Source organism: Neophocaena asiaeorientalis, unplaced genomic scaffold (genome assembly GCF_003031525.2).
Source record: "Neophocaena asiaeorientalis asiaeorientalis breed wild unplaced genomic scaffold, Neophocaena_asiaeorientalis_V1.1 scaffold36, whole genome shotgun sequence".
Lineage (NCBI taxonomy): Eukaryota > Metazoa > Chordata > Mammalia > Artiodactyla > Phocoenidae > Neophocaena > Neophocaena asiaeorientalis.
Genome location: NW_020174149.1, coordinates 2,193,170 through 2,217,101, shown reverse-complemented (window position 1 = coordinate 2,217,101; position 23,932 = coordinate 2,193,170). Strand labels below are relative to the sequence as shown.

Below are 23,932 nucleotides of genomic sequence, written 5' to 3'. Positions count from 1 at the left end.
AGGATATTCATGTAACTATTTTGAATGAAATATATTTGTTCAAAACGCTCAATAATATCTTTAATTTTTAAAATAGCCTGAAAAAGTTAAACTATTATAAACTAAAAATATTTACCGTACTTTAAGCTTTTGGCTAATATAAAAATAACCTCATTTGTTAGGAGAGATAAAAAGTTTATATAAAGTAATAAATCATGAATTTTGACAAAAGTAGTATAAGGTATTTTCACTTAAATAAATTAAGGAAACATTCAAAAAGATATTTTTACACAGAAAAAGAAGTAAATTATTTGAGGAAAAATAAATTGTATTATTATACTTAAATAATTAACACACAAAAGACATATTTGGATGCTGGTTTTAATTTCCCCAGTAGTCTTCATGAAGATTTTGTAGTTGATGGCAATGGTGCTTTTCCTTTCTGCTTAGCAGCCTTTTCCATTTTTATCTGAAAATTTAAAATATTTGTTGATATAATAATTTGTAAAACATCCTAAAGAAAAATAAAGTTGCACATACCTCATTTGGGTTCATGTCTTATTTATCACAGCCATTTTACACACCTAGCGGTTATTAAGCTGCTAAATACTAAAGCCACAATCTGATTGTTGAAGGGACCTAACTGCATTTTTAAAATATGGTTTGTTGGGGTATGCAAGCTCTCAACTCCTCTCCCTCCTGTGTTTCCTCTCTTCTTCTCTCTCAGAGACAGGGCAGACTTCATTAACACCCTAGAGACAGAGAGAGAATGGGTCAGAAGGAGGGGGAAGAGATAGAGAGTCTCACTTACACACACACACACCCCTTCACACACACAGCCCAGCACACGGGAGAGATTTGAGGAGTGCTGACTGAACAGAGGACTCAGAGAATGAGCACAAAAGCGAGAACCCTGCAGAGAGGGGTCTTGTCAAAGGCTCTGTCTCTATCGCAGTGTGTGAGTATGTGTGTGTGTATATGTGTGTGTATGTGTGTGTGTATCTCAAACACAGTCAAAGAATGACAAAATTTTTTAATTAAAAACGTAATCAGGGACTTCCCTGGTGGCGCAGTGGTTAAGAATCCACCTGCCAATGCAGGGACACGGGTTCGAGCCCTGCTCCAGGAAGATCCCACATGCTGTGAAACAACTAAGCCTGTGTGCCACAACTACTGAGTCTGCGCTCTAGAGCCCACGAGCCACAACTACTGAGCCCAAGTACTGCAATTACTGAAGCCCACGTGCCTAGAGCCCGTGCTCCGCAACAAGAAGAGCCGCCACAACTAGAGAAAGCCTGCACACAGCAACGAAGACCCAACGCAGCCAAAAATAATAAATTTTTTTAAAAAAGTCATCTAGTACTGTTTGATTTCAACTTTACAAAAGCATTTTAACAAAAATAACATATAATGAATATTGCTTTGGAAAATGATTAAATTAATTTTAATTGCCACTAAAGTTAAAAAAAAGAAAAGCTTAAATGCCTAACCTTACATCCAGCCTATGCACATTCCCTACAGCGTTACAGGATACACCTAATCCAGTTGGATTATCTCTGGAACACATACTGCTTAAAGGACAGTTACCTTTAATTCTGATTTCTACATTTCAACAGTTACCTTCCTGAAGGTTGTCTTTCTCCACTGTAACTGAAACAAAGAAGAAGCTTGCATACCCTAAGCAGCAGCCTTCTGATCTTTTAGAAACATATAAATCCTTTTCTTGGGAAAAAAAAAAAAGACTCCATAGAACAAAAAACCCACGTTCCTTTTACTGCCACTCACACTCACACACACCAATTCCAAGGCAGCACCACTGCCTTACCCCTGCAAAAGAAGGAGAGAGAAAATATGGGGCATGGTGGGTGGAGGCAAGGCCTCTTACTTCCTAATATGATGGGAATAATACAAGGAAACCAGAAGAGGCCTGGCAAAACCAGTCTACCCAATCTCACCAAACTGCAAGTAACCTCCTAAAAATAAAAGTGAATGAATCTCACCTCTGTCTCTTCCCCATTTTCTCCCTCTCTCTCTCCTCTTTGAGTTGGCTGGGAACCTCATTCAAAAATCATACACTCGGGATTTCCCTTGCAGTCCAGTGGTTAAGATTCCACACTTACCTGCAGGGTGCACGAGTTCGATCCCTGGTCAGGGAACTAAGATACTCCATGCTGCGCAGCACAGCCAAAAAATTAAATAAATAAAAATCGTTCACTCATATCACTCTTGTACACTGTAAAGGTCAACAGGCCATCTGAAGGACCCCCAAAGAACACTCTGTTCTGAGGCAAAGATTATGGGCCTCGGAGTCAGAAGAATACCTGAATCCTACCTCTACTGTTGATTAACCATCTGAGGCAAACTACTAACCAACAGTTTTGTTCTTTGTAAAAAAGGTCATAGTAATAGGCACTATGTAATAGGGTTGTTCTAAAGGTTTAAATAAGATTTTATATATATATACATATATATATACACACACATACATATATATGTATATATGTATGTGTGTGTGTATATATATATATATATATATATATATATAAATCTAGGTACCTAATAAGGACTCAAATGCTAATCCCCTTACCCCTCTCATTTAGGGCCAAGTGTTACATTTGCAATAACATCAAAAAAGATCAAATGTGCTAAACAAACAACAAAAGCCAAAGCAGCATTTACTCATTTTAAATAGTACTTAGCAAATACATCCACCTAATACATTATCCAAAGAGCAAAAACACCTCCTCTTTCTCCTCCCTAATTTTTTTAATTCTTTTATACAGCAGGTCCTTATTAGTCATCAATTTTATATACATCAGTGTATACATGTCAATTCCAATTGCCCAATTCATCACACCACCACCCCCACACCCCCGTAGCTTTCCCCGCTTGGTGGCCATACATTTGTTCTCTACATCCGTGTCTCAATTTCTGCCCTGCAAACTGCTTCATCTGTACCATTTTTCTAGGTTCCACATATATGAGTTAATATACGATATTTGTTTTTCTCTTTCTGACTTACTTCACTGTGTATGACAGTCTCTAGACCCATCCACCTCTCAACAAATGACCCAATTTCGTGCCTTTTTATGGCTGAGTAATATTCCATTGTATATATGTACCACATCTTCTGTATCCATTCATCTGTCCATGGGCATTTAGGTTGCTTCCAGGACCTGGCTACTGTAAATAGTGCTGCAATGAACACTGGGGTGCATGTGTCTTTTTGAATTATGGTTTTCTCTGGGTATATGACCAGTAGTGGGATTGCTGGATCATATGGTAATTCTATTTTTAGTTTTTTAAGGAACCTCCATACTGTTCTCCATAGTGGCTGTATCAATTTACATTCCCACCAACAGTGCAAGACGGTTCCCTTTTCTCCACACCCTCTCCACCATTTATTTGTAGATTTTCTGATGATGCTCATTCTAAGTGGTGTGAGGTGATACCTCATTGTACTTTTGATTTGCATTTCTCTAATAATCAGCGATGCTGAGCAGCTTTTTATGTGCTTCTGGGCCATCTGTATGTCTTCTCTGGAGAAATGTCTATTTAGGTCTTTTGACCATTTTTGGATTGGGTTGTTTCTTTTTTTAATATTGAGCTGCATGAGCTGTTTATATATTTTGGAGATTAATCCTTTGTCTCAGTCTGTATGTGTCCCTAGGTCTGAAGTGGGTCTCTTGTAGACAGCATATATATGGGTCTTATTTTTGTATCCATTCAGCAAGCCTGTGTCTTTTGGTTGGAGCACTTAATCCATTCATGTTTAAGGTAATTATCTATATGTATGTTCCTATGACCATTTTCTTAATTGTTTTGGGTTTGTTTTTGTAGGTCCTTTTCTTCTCTTGTGTTTCCCACTTAGAGAAGTTCCTTTAGCGTTTGTTGTAGAGCTGGTTTGGTGGTGCTGAATTCTCTTAGCTTTTGCTTGTTTGTAAAGCTTTTGTTTTCTCCATCAAATCTGAATGATATCCTTGTGGGGTAGAGTAATCTTGGTTGTAGGTTCTTCCCTTTCATCACTTTCAGTATATCATGCCACTCCCTTCTGGCTTGTAGAATTTCTGCTGAGAAATCAGCTGTTAACCTTATGGGAGTTCCCTTGTATGTTATTTGTTGTTTTTCCCTTGTTGCTTTCAATAATTTTTCTGCGTCTTTAATTTTTGCCAATTTGATTACTATGTGTCTCGGCGTGTTTCTCCTTGGGTTTATCCTGTATGGGACTCTCTGTGCTTCCTGGACTTGGGTGGCTATTTCCTTTCCCATGTTAGGGAAGTTTTTGACTATAATCTCTTCAAATATTTTCTCTGGTCCTTTCTCTCTCTCTTCTCCTTCTGGGACCCCTATAATGCAAATGTTGTTGCATTTAATGTTGTCTCAGAGGTCTCTTAGGCTGTCTTCATTCCTTTTCATTCTTTTTTCTTTATTCTGTTCCGCAGCAGCGAGTTCCACCATTCTGTCTTCCAGGTCACTTATCTGTTCTTCTGCCTCCATTATTCTGCTATTGATTCCTTGTAGTGTAGTTTTCATTTCAGTTATTGTATTGTTCATTTCTGTTTGTTTGTTCTTTAATTCTTCTAGGTCTTTGTTAAACATCTCTTGCATCTTCTCGATCTTTGCCTCCATTCTTTTTCCGAGGTCCTGGATCATCTTCACTATCATTATTCTGAATTCTTTTTCTGGAAGTTTGCCTGTGTCTGCTTCATTTAGCTGATTTTCTGGAGTTTTATTTTGTTCCTTCATCTGGTACATAGCCCTCTGCCTTTTCATCTTGTCTGTCTTTCCGTGAATGTGGTTTTTGTTCCACAGGCTGCAGGACTGTAGTTCTTGCTTCTGCTGTCTGCCCTCTCCTTAAATATTGTTTTAAATTTCCTGGCATTAACATAGCGTCTTGCACCTAGCTGACCTTTAATAATTGTTTCCTTAATAAAATTCTCCTTTATTGAGGAAAAGAGACCAAAGGCCATCCACAATGGAAGAAAATAATTTGACCCGATATATTACAGAAGCTAAGAAGCAACTCTTTAATAATATGTAAAAGTAAACTATGTTACCACAAAGGCTTCAATTATCAAAACCAATTCACACTAATCATAGATTCTTCCCCACACCCAATGATACCAATGAGTAGTAAAGGATACAAGCAAAACCAGATTCAGATGTAGCACTGCTTTCTAATGGGGCCCTGAACCCATCAGATTTAGTTTCCTAATCATCCTTTTTCCCTCAGTGGTGCTTGTCATAGTTTTTTGGAGTAAAAGATGAGTACTAACAATGTGTATGATACATGTCAGCTCAGAGGAAGTTGTTTAGGTTTGAGTTTCTTAGTTTTTATACTCCATAACAAAGGCTGGAGAGGTTATAAGCTGTATCTCATAAATCCATAAATCACACAGGCTGAAGAGTTATAAACCACATCCCATAAATCCATAAATTGTAGGTCTATTTATAATAAGCAGTCTGGATGGGCCAGGTATATCCCCTAAAACATTCACAGATAAGAACTACCCCCTTTACTTTGCCACAAGCAAATACCATCAGCATGTTTTTCAAGGCAGTCAACACTACCCAAGCTCCTGGAGGAGGGAAGGAAGGAGTTCTAGAACCCTGTCCCTCATAAGCCTATGAGGAAAAACTAAAGTTCAGCTGTTAATGTGTGTGTTCTAAGAACACAGATTGATCTGATTAAACGTCTATCCTTGGACTTCCCTGGTGGCGCAGTGGTTGAGAGTCCACCTGCCGATGCAGCGGACACGGGTTCGTGCCCTGGTCTGGGATGATCCCATATGCTGCGGAGCAGTTGGGTCCGTGAGCCATGGCTGCTGAGCCTGCATGTCCGGAGCCTGTGCTCCGCAACGGGAGAGGCCACAACAGTGAGAGGCCCGCGTACCACACACACACACAAAAAAAGTCTATCCTTGATGATGCTGCAAACATAGCCTCTTCTTTCCTCACTCTATTTCATCCTCCCCCCTGAAATTCTACCACCACCTCTTTCTCTTAGATCAGAGCTTTCCATAAGAACTTTCTGCACTGCCCAACAAGGTAGCCACTAGCCACATGTGGCTACTGAGCCCCTGAAACGTGGCTAGTGTGACTGAGGAAATAATTTTTAATTTATTTAAATTTAGACATATATAGCCACATATGATGAATGGCTATAGTACAGACAATATTTATCACTGCCTTAAGTCATACCAAGGACTGTCCCCCTTTACTTTAAAGTTCTTCATTAGGAAAGATATGCTAATCTCTCTGTCCCCTACTCACTTCCTCTGCCCTTGGATGGTGTATTTATTTAATGGTCTCCTTTTTCCACACCTTTAGTTACTCAACAAGCTCTTGTTTAAGAGTTGTAGAGAATACAACAAAAAGTGATGAGTGTCTTTACTTTCATGGCACTTACTACCTAGTCAGAGAGACAATGAATGCCCACAAAGCAACTATGAAATAATCCTAAGGAAAGCACTTTGGGGAATGTACCATATGGCTAGATACAATCCCCCATGCCTCATCAAGCCAGCATCCCCTCACCTGGCAATAAACAAGAACAAAACAAAACTTTCAAATATGAACACTGACATGAAACACATCACATGTGTAAGTAAATGACGTGTGAAAGCAAATATCAATTACACCTGTATTTATCTTTTCAATTTTCCATAAATATTTATTGAAAACATGTTATGTACAAGGCACTGTACTTAGTTCTGGGGAAAATACAAATAATAAAAAATACTATACTTATCCCCAAGGAGTTTATGGTGTGGTGGTGAACTGATGAAAATTATCATTACTGAAAGCAGGGAACACATCAACACTAGTTGTTGGGCCCTGAAAATTGTTAAAATATGTTTATGTTTAGTGTTCTGCTTCTTAAAGGCTATTGGGTAATTCTAACTTGAGTCTGCCTATACCTAGAAGCCACTAAGGAGAAGAAATACTATACATTAAGAATTCAATATACAAGGACTTCCCTGGTGGCCCAGTGGTTAGGAATCCGCCTGCCAATGCAGGGGACATGGGTTCGATCCCTGGTCCAGGAAGATCCCACATGTCATGGAACAACTAAGCCCATGCACCACAACTACTGAGCCTGCGCTCTAGAGCCCACAAGCCACAACTAGTAAGCCCACGTGCCATAAATACTGAAGCCCGCGTGCCTAGAGCCTGTGCTCTGCAACAAGAGAAGCCACTGCAATGAGAAGCTCGCACACCACAACAGAGTAGGCCCCACTCACTACAACCACAGAAAGCCTGCGCACAGCAATGAAGACCCAACGTAGCCAAAGATAAATAAATTACTTAATTTTAAAAAAAGAATTCAACATATATATAATTTACAAATCTGCTCAGGTTGATCTTTATTATTGACAGTTTTTTTTTTTTTTTATTGACAGTTTTATGTGTATATTTAGTCAATCTTTATGACCTCCATAAATTATCATATTCATTAGTCCTGTTTCTCTCTGAATTGTTCTAAATAAGCCTCAAGGCCTAACACTAGCTATAAGCAGACGTTATAAATTATTTTTAATGATGATCCACAATCAATATATAGTTGTTCTACAGTACCTCTGTTATAAGTAAATGCTTAATGTAAGCAGGTTTTCCTACAGACTTACCCTTTCCTGGTATCGTCTTTCAAAGAAAGCCATATCGTCCTCTTCAGGTTTCCTTAAGGAAGAAACTTGACTGCTTGTACCTACTAGTAAGGAAAAAGAAAAATCTAAGTACAGTTGACCCTTGAACAACATGGGTTTGCACTGTGTATCCATTTATACTCAGATTTTTTTCAAAAAATACCTACTACACTACTGCATGCTCCTGGGTTGGTTGAATCTGCAGATGTGGAGGAACCGTGGATACAGAGGAACTGTGGATACAGAGGCCCAGCTGTAAACTTATACGAGGATTTTTCAACTGCACAGGGGTGGGGGGTCCCTAACCCAGCTGTGTTGTTCAAGAGTCAACTGTACTCATATAATTATAAATTCTTCTGAAATAAAAAACAGAAAAAAAACTTTCCTCCTTCTGAGTGATTATTTTGTGTTTTTCAAACCAGAAATGATCTAAATGAATCATTGATCCTACTCCCTCTTTTTCAGAAAGCAGGGCATCATAAGACAAAAGTAATGTTCATTGGTAAACATTCTCCAAATATTCCAGTGGTTCATATTAAATTACACCATATAGCTATTTCACATCAGAGCTCATTTAGCTTTGTTCAACTACTTTTTAAATTTTATAGCTAGAAATTCATGTAACACTGTAACAGATAATGCGCAGAAGTAACTACTGAAGGTTTGCACTAAGGTCTGAATGTTTGTGTTCCTGCCCCCTCCCCCCACCACCCAAAATTCATATGTTGAAATCCTAATGCTCAATGTGATGGTCCTAGGAGGTGGGGCCTTTGGGAGGTACTTAGATCATGAGGGTGGAGCGCTCATGAATGGGATTAGTGTTCTTATAAAAGAGACCCTTCTACCATGTGAGGACACAAGGAGAAGGCACTGGCTATGAATCAGGAAGAGCACTGTCACCAGAACACAACCATGCTGGCAACTTTATCTGGGACTTCCCCACCTCCAGAACTGTGAGAAATAAGTTTCTGCTGTTTATAAGCAACCCAGTCTATGGTATTTTGTTACAGCCATCTGAACAGACTAAGAGAGTTTGTGTAGGCAACCAAAAGTGATGCTACTTCCTGCTTTGAAATTTTTCAAAACTAAAATAATTTTAACCATTTCCATGGTATTTACTTTTTTTATACCTTGTCAAGAACTAGTTTATGTGCTGAAAGGAACTTAAAATCGCTTCAGGAAGGAAAATCTGGTTTTCCTTGTAGGTAAGCCAAGCACCTAATTCCATGGAAAAGTTCACCTTCATTTCAGGTGAATGTCTTGGTTGGGTCCCTTCACATCCAAAATAGAATATTAACCTGAACACCTGTTCTTCTTTTTAAAGCATATGAATTCACCCTCAACCAGCAACACAAAAATCATATGACTCCAGATGATCACCACAGAGTATAACCACACTGCCAACAACTACCTAATACAAACCTTGTTGAGAAAAACAAGAAAAATTGCTTAGAATATATGCTCTCTATCCATTTGTCTGTAAACCCTGGGTATTTCCCTGGATCACACTGGACCATCTGACCTAAGCTTCTTGCAGAATTACCTTCACTGAGTTACATTTTAATAAATGGTATGTTACCATTTATCTGGTAAAATGGGATATTACCACTTTATCAAAGGTAAGTATCAGAATTAACCAACCAGAGGCTGCATTTGCTGAAAAAAAGTTTTTGAAAACCTTGGGCTACTGCATCATTGAGGGTCACTACATAAATTTCTTTAAAATCCAGCATTGGGGGGCTTCCCTGGTAGCGCAGTGGTTAAGAATCCACCTGCCAACGTAGGGGACACGGGTTCGATCCCTGGCCCCAGAAAATTCCACATGCCATGGAGCAAGAAACCCCATGTGCCACAACTACTGAGCCTGCGCTCTAGAGCCAATGAGCCACAACTACTGAGCCCGCGTACCACAGCTACTGAAGCCCATGTGCCTAGAGCTCGTGCTCCTAACAAGAGAAGCCACTGCAATGAGAAGCCCTCACACCACAACGAAGAGTAGCCCCCACTCTCCACAACTAGAGAAAGCCCGCGCGCAGCAACGAAGACCCAACGCAGCCAAAAATAAAAACAAATAAATAAATTTATTTAAAAAAAAATCCAGCACTGGTACAACTTTCTTGTGCACCGAGGAATTCATGGCTCCTCCTTTCTAATAAGGAAAAGTATTTAACTGATCTCACCTTCCTTTTTGTACCTTGGCTACCACTACAACTCAGTCAAAACTGCAGCTTAATGTAATAGTTACATCAACTTTGAAAGTTGACACAACTCACAGATATCAAGAATGAACTAGTGGTCAGCAGTGGGAAGAGGGAAATTGGGGAGGGGCAAGATAGGGGAAGGGGATTAAGAGACAGAAACTACTACATATAAATAAGCTACAAGGATATATCGTACAGCATAGGAAATATAGCCAATATTTTATAACAACTTTAAATAGAGTATAATCTATACAAATTCTGAATCACTATGTTGTATACCTGAAAGGAATATAATACTGTAAATCGACTATACCTCACTAAAAAAAAGTGACACAATTGTGTCCTTTTCTTTTGTTTTGATTTCTTACTTCTATCTACATCTTATAATTACTTCATTGTGCAAATCCCTTGCGCAAAAAGTCAGTGTACATGAAAAGGTTGTATGAAAACACAAATAAATCAAAGAAAATTCTCATTTCAGAATATTTTAAAATATTAAATACCTCATAAATCATACAAATTCCTTCTTCGTTTTTATTCTTGTTTTCAATAAAGGAAATAGAATACTTAAAAATGTATAAAAATGAACTTTATTCATTTTTATGTGCAATTTATAAATGGTAAAACCTTGCTAATCTATAATTATCAAGGGATTACACCTTGTTTGGGAGAGCCTAAAGGATCAAGGCAATTAGTCCACTAGAGGGCTCTCTTATTCAGATCAAAGCAATAACATGTCCCAGAATAAGGTTTTAAAACTCCAAATTTTTGTATTATCAGAATCCTCATAATTCCAAGATTTAACAATTTTTTCCCAATTAAAATGAAGATTATTGCTTTTTCTCAGTGTCTGGACAATATAAAAGTGAAATGGTAATCAAATTGTGGTAATACTGGAAAAAAAGAGTAATCTGGAAAATGTATCAATCTATATTCTTTACTACATCCAAAAATATTTCTCGATTTAATTTCATTACCATCTGTTAGTGTTTCTGGAGAAGAGCTAGATGATGCTTGAAATGCTTTTAGAAATGGGTGGTCCATGGCTGTAACTGGAGAGTCTAAAAATTCACCTGAAGGTGCACCTGAGAATAAAATATGTGAAGAATGAAAATTAAACCTTTATTTGTTAGGATACAAAGAAGTTATTTCAAATGTGAAATAAATTAGAGCCCCAAGCAGAATCATTATAAAAATCCTTTCTGTACAATGAAAATTTTTGTTTATATAAATTTTTGCCATATAAGGTAAAGGTAAATGGATAAAAGTACTTCTGCATTTCTCAGAGAACTTTCTCACAGAAAAAAAAAAATGCACGAATGTAATTGTATGTCAGCAAAGAAGTATAAGACCTTAACATAATCACAAAACATTATCAAAAGCAAGACATTCAGAATTTAAAAACCTCTAGTTAAAGAGGATAGAATAAGTGTATTTTTCCTCTATTCCTTACTGGGAAACCATCTAAAAACAAAATATGAAAAAATAAAGAAAACTCCTTCAATGAAATGGGGAAACAAACATAATCCTAAACCACAAACTACAAAGACCAACTGCTACATTCACTTTTGGACCGAAAGGAAGGAAGCTGCAGAAAAAATTAATAAGTCCTCTACTTCTTCACAAACCACCCCTCCCCCACATGCCTATCCCCATCCACGGGTAGAGAGAAGGAAATAAACTCTTAGTCCTTTCCTATAAAGTGAATAGTGTGGGACAATTGCTCAGCCTTTCAGATTCCTGCACCCCTCCTTCCCCAGCTCCTCCCTCTTGTGACCTGTGGGAAGATCAGAGAAAGGGGCTCAGGTCCAGCCAGGTCCTTGTGTGTTCTCTGGTGGCCGTGTGTGCTACTGATCTCAAACGCTAAAGGCTGGGAAAAGTTGCAATTTAGTCTCTCAGCTTGGTAGGGCCTGGTAGCCTCACACGCTCTCACTAGAAGTACAGACCTCTCAGCTGCCTGCCACTTTTTCTACCGAATCCCCCAGAGCTCAGGGGAACCACATCTAGCTCTGCTCTGCAGTCACCTTTGGCCCCTTGCTATGACAGATGCTATGGCAGGCCCACTGCCTCACAGCTCACCTGCCTTCCAAGCACCCCACAGGAGCTGGGAATTACTACAGGCTCCTTCAGTATCACAAAGGAACAAATTCCAGCAAAAGATCATCTCTGTCCAGGACTCTACATGGCTAATGGAGCAGACGTCCCTCTGCTCCGGGCTCCCCTACATCTAAAATCAAGACAAAAACATCTTATGTTTCCTCTCCTCGTTCTCATCTTTCCTCACCCCACCTTCCAGCAGAGGCCAGAAGGAAAAGTTTTTTTTTCTTTCTATGATAAAGATACTTAAGTGATAAAATACCAGAAGTCACAAAAAGGCAAAGATGCCGGCTACTAACACTATTACTTAGCATTGTTCTGAAAGTACCAGTCATTCTGATTGGTCAAAGAGTAAGAAGAGTCATAAACATTGGAAAGGAAGAAGCAAAACTATCATTACAGTTGACCTTTGAACTGTGCAGGGGTTAAGGGTGCCGACCCTTCACGCAGTCAAAATCCACATATAACTTTACCGTCAGCCTTCCGTTATCCACGGTTCCATATCTGCAGATTCAACCAACTACAGATTGTATAGTATCATAGTGTTTGCTACTGAAAAAAAATCCATGTATAAATGGACCCTTGCAGTTCAAAGCCCTGTTGCTCAAGGGTCAACTGTATATGCAAAATCAACTAAAGATATACATTTAAAATCTTAAGATTAAGTAATAATGACTGGTAACAAAAGCAGCATACAACATTTCCTTTTCCATAAGCAAACAATAATCAGCTAGAAAATATAAAGGAAGGGAAAAATCCATATATGATAGCTATAAAAACGATGAAATATCTAGAAATAAAATTAAGAATTGTGCAGGACTTCCATGAAGGTAACTTCAGAATTCCACTAAGCTACACAGAGGAAGACAAAGAAATGAAGAGACTCAATATTTTAAAACAGCAAATCTTCCTATATTAATCTACATATTCAACTAAAATAATAGAAAGTTTTGTAATAATAGAATGTTTTTAAAAAACAATGCCAAAGGTCTGAAAGAATTAAAAGGGAAGAATAGGTCAGGAAAATTCTAAAGTAAAAAAATGAAGTCATACATATTAATTTATTATAAAGCTGTAGTAATGAAAACAATAAGGTAGTCGCACAGAAATAGACAATAATGAGTCTGACTAATGAGCCCAGAACAATTTTGGGGTTGAACCCAGTCCTACCACTTACTAGCTGAATAACACAGAACAAGATGTTTTACTACTCTGTGCTGAGTTTCCTCGTCTGCAAAAAGGATTAATAATAGCACCTAACTCAGAGCTGTTGTGAGGATTAAATGAGGTAATAGATACAAAGAGGCTGGAACAAGCCTCGCAGTACAAAGTCGTAATTATCATCAACAACATCATTACCATCATTTTTTGTTTGCCACTGATAACTGGGTTTTCTGTAACTGTTGCATGAGCCTAATACAATCATGTATCCATAAAAATTGAAAAAGGATTTATTTATGGAATTTAACAAGCTAGTTATAAAATAACCTAGAAGAGAAAATGCACAAATATATCAAGGCAATCCTGAAAAATGAACACAAACAGGAAGAATTTACCATATCAATTATCAAAGCACACTATGAAGAACAATAATTAAAAATATGCAATTAAGGCCAATGGCACAAAATAGAAAGTACAATAGAATATGGTAAAGGTAAAGTTTCAAATTATTTGGGAAAAATGGTGTTTGTATAACTTGTATAACTTGCCATTGATCTGGACAAAAACCAAAGTTATATACACCTCATACTTTCACAAAAAGTAAATTCCAGATACATAAGAAAGCTAAACATAAAAGCAAAAAAATTAAGCATTAAAGTAAAATGAAGGAGAACATATTTATAAAATTAGAGTAGGGAAGGCCTGTTTCCTACATTTAAAAACTGTAAAACAACAACAAGAAGAAGTAAAAAACCCAAAAGACAAATGACATATTGGAAGAAAATATCTGCAAAATAAATACAAAGGGTTAGTATACAGAATATATAAGAAGACTTCTTATAAACCAATGAGAAAATAGAAAAACATAAAAATAAGCAAAGTATATGGACAGACAATTCACAGAAAGTAAAATGGACACTAAATATAAGAATACTCTCATCTCACTAATAATGAGGGAAATCAACTGAACTGAAACAATGATAACATTTTCACACATTAGACTGGCAAAAAAACTAAGTTTAATGACATCAATGATCAGCATAAATGTTTGGAAATAGGTAAGCTAAAACATCACTAAAGGAAGTATAAACAAGTACAGCATTTTTGGAGGGCAATTCGACAGAACGTATTACAATTTCACACATGCATACTCTTCAACCCAACAATTCTACTTCTCTCCATCTGCCTTAGAGTCAAATTCACATAGTACACAAGGAAGCAAGTTCAAGGATTTGGCGGGCACGATGTTTGTAAAGGCAAAAAAATAAAATGGAAACAATCTAAATGCCATGAACAAGGAAATGGTTCAGAAAACTGATATATATCTATAGTGTGGAATACTACGAAGCAGTTAAAATATAAGTAGATTTGTATATCCTGATATAATAGGCCTTCAAAAATTATTCTAAGTTTAAAAAAAGTAAATGTACGTTTACATTATAAAAATGTACGTTAAAAAGAGAAATACAAATCAATTGATGACAGCAAATTACCCTCTAGGAAAGCATCTGGGGTTAAGAAAAGTGTTCAAGGGGGACTTGTTGGAATCTGTTTTAACAAGAAAATATTGATTTATGTTTTTGTAATCTTTGTAATGAAAAAAATAAAAGTAATACATGCTTTTTATGAAAAAAAAAATCCACACACATAGAAGTATTTAAAGTAGATAGGAACCATAGTTCTTTTTCCCAGAAGGATCCAGCTACCTTCAATAGTTTGAGATATATCCAATTAAACTTCTCTGTATATTACTTTAAGTTTTTATATATGCAAGTGGATATATTTGTGTGCATACATGTAGACATACATGCATATGATCATATATTACTACAGATGTGATAACATGTACACACATGTATGTATATACACACATGGACAAAAGCCTATGTTTCCAAAATGAGATGGTTATAATGGCAAAAATTACATACAATAGGATAACAGGTAAACTGTATCATATCAAATAAAACAAATTATTATTCCGCTATTACAAACAATGGGGTTGTGAGTTGGGATTTCGGTATGAGTATTGGGGTAGGAGTGATCTTTTATGTTTTCTAATTTTTCTGTAATAATCATACATCGGATAGTGACAATAAAATCTTTTTAAAAAAATAAAAATCAAATGAGAGAATATTTTTTGAAAATAACATGAAGAACTTAAAGTGCAAAACAAATACAAGGCTTCATTATTGTTAGCACACATAACACATATTGTGTTAGCACAATATGACAAGCTCACAGTTCATATATCGTCACTTACCAATTCCACTGTCATCTAATCGCATGTAGTCTTCTGCCAGCGAGCTAAAGCCAGTTAATCCTCCCATTGCTGCATAAGGAACGTCCCGTCCCACCGGTTTTCTCTGAGCCAGTCTTTCTTCCTTAGTTTCCACTACTGTGTAATGGGCATATGCAGGCTGACCACAAGCACAAGTGAAGCAGCTATGGAATCCTGAACACTGAGAACCTGAATCAAGATGTAAACCAAGTTAAACATTTTAAAATATAGGTAATGAGCTGTATGCCCTATAAACCACTTAGCTTGGCCAAAATCACCTGAATCTGGATCCCTCATACACTGTGCTCTGGCCCCTGTACCTCTTACCCCTAGCCCCTGAACTCACTCCCTCCCAGCCACTGCTCTTACTTTTAAAAGATGCTAAAATGGTAAGAGAGTCCATAGCAAAAAAGAAAAAATTGGAAAAACCAATCAGGACTAAAGGAAACTGAGCTAAACATTGGAGAGCCAGGAAATACAGGCCCTCTCCTCAAATACTGAGTTAAAAGCAGGTATGGGGGGGGACAACCCAGTGGTGAAGAAATAATGTGGAAACGTCTCTGTGGGTCAATTCCCCATAAAAGCCATATTGGAAGGCCAATCCAAAGACATAGAAAGATGCAACAGAATACTGTTTAACAACAAAAAGGAAAGAAGTACTGACGCATGTTACAGCATGGATGAATCATAAAAACATTACACTAAGTGAAAGATGCTAATCAGAAAAGACCACATACTCCATGATTCCACTTATATGAAATGTCTAGAACAGGCAAATCCACAGAGACAGAAAGTAGATTATTGGTCATCTAGAGCTGAGGGGAGGAAGAAATAGGAATGACTGCTAACTGATACGGAATTTCTTTTTGGAGTGATGAAAATATTCTAAAACTTACTGTGGTGATGACTGCACAACTTTGTGAATATATTAAAACCCATTAGGTTGTACCCTCAAAATGGATGAATTATATAGTATGTGAATCATATCAATAAAATTACTGTTTGTAAAGAAAAAAAATAACAAGCCACATTGAAATGGAGTCCAGAATACACCATTAACAAAATCTTTACACACTCACACTTCTGACAAATGTGTAAGGGAACCAAGGCACACAATAAATAAGTTTTATTCAAATACTTCCATACTTCATCAGTGAAACATATTTATTTCTGCCACTGTCATTAAAAATGTTTTATAACATATTTCATCATAAGATTTCAATTCAAGATACTACAAAAAGAACTGGAAAAACTATCTCCTGAAGAAAAATATTTTACCCATTTTTTAAAAAATCCTACCTAGGGCTTCCTTGGTTGCACAGTGGTTAAGAATCCGCCTGCCAATGCAGGGGACACGGGTTCGAGACTTGGTCTGGGAAGATCCCACATGCCGCAGAGCAACTAAGCCCATGTGCCACAACTACTGAGCCTGCACTCTAGAGCCCGTGAACCACAACTACTGAGCCCGTGTGCCACAACTACTGAAGCCCGCGTGTCTAGAGCCTATGCTCTGAAACAAGAGAAGCCACCACAATGAGAAGCCAGCACACCGCAATAAAGAATAGCCCCGGCTAGCCAAAACTAGAGAAAGCCAGTGCGCAGCCATGAAGACCCAATGCAGCCAAAAATAAATAAGTAAAAATAAAATAAAATTTTTAAAAGAATTAAAAAAATATATCCTATCTATTTCAAAGGGTTTTTAAAAGGATGATGAAGAGGAAGGGTATATGGGATGGTGGCTGGGATTTGGGTATAGGTATCGAGATACGGGTGCTATTGCCTACAAAGTGTTAAAAGCATCATGTTACATTTTGCTTTTCCCATCAATCTATGTCTTAGGCAATAACATAATAATCTGCCAGCAAATTATACAAATTTTTTAGACTTATAAAATCCTTTTTAAGGATTATTATTCTGTAAATAGAATTCAGTTGGTAAAACGTCCACAATTCAAAAATTTGAATCAGATCACATCTAGTGATTCTTTAAAATCTATTACTATTACTTATTTGAATTACATGAGATTAAGGTTGAGATTAGAGATTAAGGTTGATGACTGCAAAGCATATAAATAACTGAGATTTTCCACAAAAATAAAATTTTAGAGTAGATATCCATCATCCTAGTTGTTTAATGTCGCTGTAGCTGAATGAAACTGGCACAGAGACACATTAAACATTCAATAAGGAGATAAAAGCATTCTGTTTGTGTGTTTATCATAATGTAACTCACAGGCATTGCACATAAAGCCAGGCCCAGCACTATGCTGATCAGCAAAGTGCTTGCACCTGCAGCGAATGGGCTGCATGCCATTCAGAGGCACGTAGAGGTAAGCCCTGCATGGGCAGCCCGTCACTTGACAAGGCAGACTGATGGGGCGCTGCTGAGGAATCGTTTCAAAGTCAGTTTTATGTTGCTTATACCTAAAAAAAATAAAAGAGAAGAAATAAAAGCACAATGCAGGTACTGCCAGAAATGACAACTGCTGTTCTGTTAAATGCAAAATGATTCTTTTTCATTTTTATTTTTCTTTCATTGTTCTTATCAGTAAGGTTGAAAATACACTCCCCTGCATGCAGTATTTGTCAGCTATGTTGCTTTGGTCAGAAAAATCTTCACCCATCTAGATTTTTACTTTTAATTATTTAAGAAGAATTTTCACAACAATATACAAAGAAATAGCAAATAATTATCTTAAAATACCACTACAGATTCTTTAATAAAGAAGCACAACCCAAGAGCATGAAAAAACTTCTTCATGAAAATTCTTTTTATCAAAGTGCATTATTTACATTTATTTTCACAGGTTTGCTACTTAAAATTGAAATAAGTTCAATAAACGTATAATAATGCTATTTATTTTAATATAATTTAATTTTTAACTTTAAACTTCAAAATAAATTATCAACACCTTTCAAAGCCAAAGCTCTTTGTTAAAATGCTGTACCTAATTTTCTCAGGCCACTGGCTTCCTTCTCATTAAGTGATACTCAGTAAAATAATATTAAATTTATTATTCTCAATATTATCCTAGGTAACAGAAGTTAAAATAACGAGATACCATTTTTCACTTAGCAAAGAGAGCCAAAGTTTTCTTAACTGTACATATTTCACAGTGCTGTCAAGAGTGTTACAAAAGAACCAATCCCATTTAATAGGGTTTCAAGAAACATAAAAAGATGCATCCTTTAACCTAGATGGTTCATTTTTGAAGAATATACCCTAAGAAAATTATTCCATGTATATAAAGAGCTTTGTGCATAAGGATAGCATTAGCAACAGTACTTACAATAGCAATATATATAAAGCATACTCATAATAAGGGAATGGATAAGTATATTACTAGAAGACAGTTTTCAAACTCTTTTACCAGTGAAAACTTTTCTTTAAATAAAATCTTTTACAGAACCATAATACTATACAAAATAGATTGAAGCAGAATTGGTTAAAGCAAGGCGAAGAGCCATAATTGGAGTCTGTCCTCCCCCTAACTTGCCCTTCCACCTGGTACGCCCCTGAGACTCCGTCATAGCTCTGGGGAAAACACAGTGAACACCACTGGACTAGCTGGAATATAAGCAGGTATTAAAAATCTTGTTTGCAATTACTACGAACCATGTGGAAACATTTCCATGATTCTGTAATGAAAAACTGGTTCAACATTTATACATACATATAATTAACAACTAAATGAACTATGTAAAGAAAAAAGTACATGAACATAGTAAAACATATTAACAGCAGCTGGCTTTAGGTGGTGAGTCTTCTTCCTATGTTTCTATATATCCCTCATTTTCCTTAAATAACCAATGTTTCACATCCATAATAGGGAAATATTAATTCAGACAGAGATCTCACTGAGTGACTGGTACTAAAGAACTTTTCCATCCAAGTGGGGTTGGGTCACTTTTGAAGGTTAATTCCATGCTGTACAATTATACATAGATATGAGACTGGCACTAAATTTTTACAAGGATAAATGATAAAACTAACATAAATTTACCAAAGTCCTCTTCATTTCTGAAAGATATCAACATAACCCTCATCCTCCATTCCTCCACAGTGTTTTTATTTGGGGTTGCTAAATAAATTTCAAGTCAATCTATACACAACATGACTTATCCTAGCAACTGCCTAACAACCTCCAGCAAACTGCAAGTCTGTAAACAGCAACTACACAGAGTACCTCAGGAAAGAGCCCCAGAAACTATCAGAACAGGGTGGCTCTCCCATGGTTCCTTTGGAACAGAAAGTTGAAGTCGTTACCTAAAACCACGTAATAGTTTCTGTGATTTTTCCTTGAAGCAGCTTTGTCCTTTTGAGCTTTACAACTAAGACCTGTGACAGTCACAAAATTTAAAGTAGAACAGGATAAACACAGCAAAATGCAAACCTCAGGTATAGGTAACATACATCAATGGTTGGAGCCTCATGTATTTCCTTTCCTCCATGCGCTTTTCTCAGAAGAGGACCACTTATAATAAAAAGCTGTGTGCTTATATTTTTGTTTAAAGAAAGATACACACACACACACACACACACACACAGTTGACCCCTGAACAATACAGGTTTAAACTGCGGATTTTTTTTTTCAGTAAATATGCAGTAGGCCCTCAGTATCCATGGCTTCCTCATCTGGGCATTAAACCAGCCACGTATTGTGTTCCTACTATGTTTATGATCTGAGGGTGGCTGAATCCACATCTGCAGACAGGAGGGCCCAGCTATGGGACTCGAGCATCCCCAGATTTTGGTGTCCGCAGTGGGTTCTGGAACCAATCCTTCACAAGCGTGAGTGTGTGTGTGTGTGTGTGTGTGTGTGTAAATAAAAGAGAAAGGTAGTCATACAACACACTTCTTAAAGTGTAAAGGGAGATTAGTAAATGTGAGGAGAAATGCTTCTATTTGTAGATTGGTAACCTGTTCAGTGTAGCTCAACTCAAGCAACTCTAAAATCAGTTCTGCATAACTTATGTAAGCTGAAGAATGGCTATGTGGGGGTCGATTACACCATACTCTCCAATATTGAGTGTGTCTGAAAATGTTCATAATGAAAGGTGAAAATGAATAAATAAAATAAACTCTTTCTGCAGAGAAAAAAATAAAATCAGCTCTGCAGTCTGATGACCCATCCTCTACTACCTTGTCCAGTGGTGGGAGAGGCAGACTCTGTTCCCCAGCCTAACTGAAAGATCCCTGGCAAAGCCACAGGGGCACCAATATCTTTCTAACCAATGGTAAGACAAAAGATGCTTAAGGTGATAAACTCCATAATGAGTTCTAATCTGATACAACAGAAATTTTTAAAATATAGCCCCCCAAAACCTTAAATAATTTCTGGCATATTATTGGTATATAAAAGCCTGTTTTCAAATGTTTTCCAATGATCACCAATAATGGTATTTATAGAAGGAAGATATGCTCTGCTACAGTTTTATACTTCCTAATCACCAGAAACCTTAGCAATAAAATATCTTACCTATGGGTACAAAAACACAGTGTCTCTGGACCCACAAGTTTACAATCCATTCCAGTTGGTGATCGCCAGCTCACAAATAATCTGTTCTGTAAACGCATAGGTAAGACTTTTCTTTTGTATTCTTCATATTCTTCAGGAGTAAAAAGTTTCCCTCCATCATCCTCACCAACAATTCTACAACAAAAAAATACTTCTCTTAAGCCTTGTGGATTTATTTTCCAGGTTAAAAATACTAAAATTAAGCTATACTTGTATAGTCAAAGGAAACGCTGCTTCGGCTTTTTTACTTAGGCTCATGTTAATAGCAAAATTATACACAATAGTAATAAAGCTTTTGCTTCCCATATAAAAGAGAATTATGAATAAGGAAGTCAATGAATTCATAACATCTGACTTCAATGATCCAGGTTTACCACTAGAGAATTACCACATATTCATCTCAGTTTCTCCTTTGATTCTGAAGCAAACATGCTCATTTTTCCCATTAAAAGCCGGAGCCCAAACTGCTAAAAAATTCTAATATTTTCCTCCTTAAACAATAGCCCCCCCCAAAAAACAAATGGTACAAAAAACATCGACGCTGAAGACAACATAACTAATGCCCACACCTGACTCCAAACCCTGGCCAGGAGTTTAAACTAAGATGGGACCCACAAACACCCTTGGATCTGCACCAGCTCAAACCCAACATATGCATTGAGTAATCAGGTGCAACATTGTTTAATTCCAGAAGACCGACCTCAAAATTTTATGGGAAAAATTAAGCCAACACTATTTCTTAATTTCTTAGGAAATTAAGAATTGGACTCCCTGGAGGAAAAGGAAGCACAATTAAAATTGAAGAAATATATCCTTGAAAATACCTCCTTTAAAAGTCATGAAAAATGTTGTTTGCAGAATGCTACATAATTTTTGGTGCAATCCATACTCTTTTCCATACTTTCAAGCCTTTACCTGAGGTAGATAAATAAAACCAACTCAGAGGCTATGAAACCATTACAAGCTTCTTCCTTACTTAAATAATTTAGATACACAATAGTAAAAAAAATAAAAACAAAGGGCATTTTATTCTGAGATAAGTTTTGGGCCACTTTACTTTATTATAGCTACCAAGAAGTATACCAACAGGTACTAAAAAGACCTTAAGATCAATGCAGATCTTTAAAGAAAGAGATCATTTGATTTTAAGTTCTAAACCAGTGTAGCTCAAACTTTATTTACAGAATCCCGAAGAAATCTAGTTCAAATGCAGATTAAGATTAAAATGCCTGAAGAGGGCCTGGTGATGCTCCCTGGTGATGCCTTGACTGCTACACTTTGAGCAGCAAGCCCCTAACTTTTAGAGAATTATTCCAGGCAGTTTATGTTTGAAAAATAATTTCCTCCCAGGCCCTAACATTTTCTGGGCCAGGCAAGAGACTACAACTGAAAGCCCACATTCCACATACCTGAATATCTAAATATCTAAGTTATCAGTCAACATCAGGACCCAGCAACTTGCTCCCAAGGAAATGTAAGACTTGGAGCCTCAAAGAGCCCGCTCTGCCCTACATGAGGGCTGGGTGGAAGCTGTTCTGGGCACAAGTCTCCTTGCGTTACCCGAACCAGGAATGAGGCCTGACCCATCAAGCTTCTCACCCTCACTTTTTCTGGCTCAGAATTACCAAGGCATTTCTAGGCATTACCCAAAAGTATGTCACCTAGACAGCCAGAGGGAAGTGCAGTCAGATAGGAACTCATTTGCCCAAGTAATGTGGGGCGACCACCTTTAAGCAGAGCAACTCCTCTGGCTTGGGTTTCAGGCCGCTCAAGCTTCCCAGGTGAGGATACGATCGTCTCACTTCCCCCTTATACACACACACACACACACACACACACACACACACACACACGCCTCAACTCCCCTTCCTCCTGCCTGTCCCTCTCCAGTAATTCCCACTCACCCAGTTTCCCAACTGTCAAAAACAAATACCGTATGCTAACACATATATATGGAATCTAAGAAGAAAAAATAAAAAGGTCATGAAGAACCTAGGGATAAGACAGGAATAAAGATGCAGACCTACTAGAGCATGGACTTGAGGATATGGGGAGGGGGAAGGGTAAGCTAGGACAAAGTGAGAGAGTGGCATGGACATATATACACTACCAAACGTAAAATAGATAGCTAGTGGGAAGCAGTGGCATAGCACAGGGAGATCAGCTAGGTGGTTTGTGACCACCTAGAAGAGTGGGAGGGAGGGAGATGCAAGATGGAAGAGATATGGGAACATATGTATATGTATAACTGATTCACTTTGTCATAAAGCAGAAACTAACACACCACTGTAAAGCAATTATACTCCAATAAAGACATTAAAAAAAAAAAAAAACTTTCTTGGTAGACCGGAAAAACACATCGCTACAGGTGCATCGGTCTTTGTCAGGGCCCCAGACAGTGAATCACTCCCTAAATCCCTAGGAGCGGCTGCACTTCCAGTTTCCAGAGAAGAGTTTCTCCAGAACCACCAACACTACACCAGTGTCTTTCTCTTAAAACCTGCCCCTCAGGGTTGGGAGCACGTTTAGAAGTTCACAACTTACCCTATTACTAAGTTAACATGCAAACTTGATGTCTGCTTTTACAGGCCCCGAGTACTCAATGTGTAATCTACACTGGCAGTTTAGAAGAACACACCAAAAAAAGGATCTTTGCATAAATCTAGTTAATAATCCTTCCTCAAAGAGGTCAGAGCGGGAGGCCTTTTAAATTGCCTCGGAAGAAACTTATTAGAATAGAACTGCGTGTCAGTACAATATTTAATTACAGAAAGAGAAAACCTGCAGTCAATGTAAGCTTCCCCCACCAGCCCGGTGAGGGATTCCGGGAGCCCCCGCGAGCCAGCGCTGGGCCCCTGCCTGCGCCTCCAGCGCTCCTCCCGCGACGGGGGCCGGGCCCGCCCGCGCCTCCAGAGCTCCTCCAGCGAGAGGGACCGGGCCTGACCGGGGCCTCCTGGCCCCGCGGAGCCACCGCCTCACCTCCGGTACTCCAGGTACTCGTCCACGGCCGCCGCGCTGCCGGCGGGCAACGTCAGCCGCTCCATGGCGGTCG

General features: G+C 37.8%; 1 protein-coding gene across 3 annotated transcripts; it reads right to left on the bottom strand.

Moving 5' to 3' along the window:
- Positions 1-122: 122 nt before the first annotated feature.
- Positions 123-23,932, bottom strand: FAM221A (family with sequence similarity 221 member A). 3 transcript variants are annotated; one of them, XM_024755060.1, is made up of 7 exons: positions 23,860-23,932; positions 20,842-21,015; positions 17,595-17,785; positions 15,345-15,551; positions 10,804-10,911; positions 7,608-7,690; positions 123-448 (listed from the first exon to the last, which is right to left on the bottom strand). In XM_024755060.1, the coding sequence occupies exons 1-7, from the start codon at positions 23,922-23,924 to the stop codon at positions 380-382; spliced, it is 897 nt and encodes a 298-aa protein (XP_024610828.1). In that variant the 5' UTR covers positions 23,925-23,932; the 3' UTR covers positions 123-379. The 3 variants fall into 3 exon arrangements, with proteins under 3 accessions (XP_024610828.1, XP_024610830.1, XP_024610829.1); XM_024755061.1 differs by lacking the exon at positions 123-448 and adding an exon at positions 457-731; XM_024755062.1 differs by lacking the exon at positions 10,804-10,911.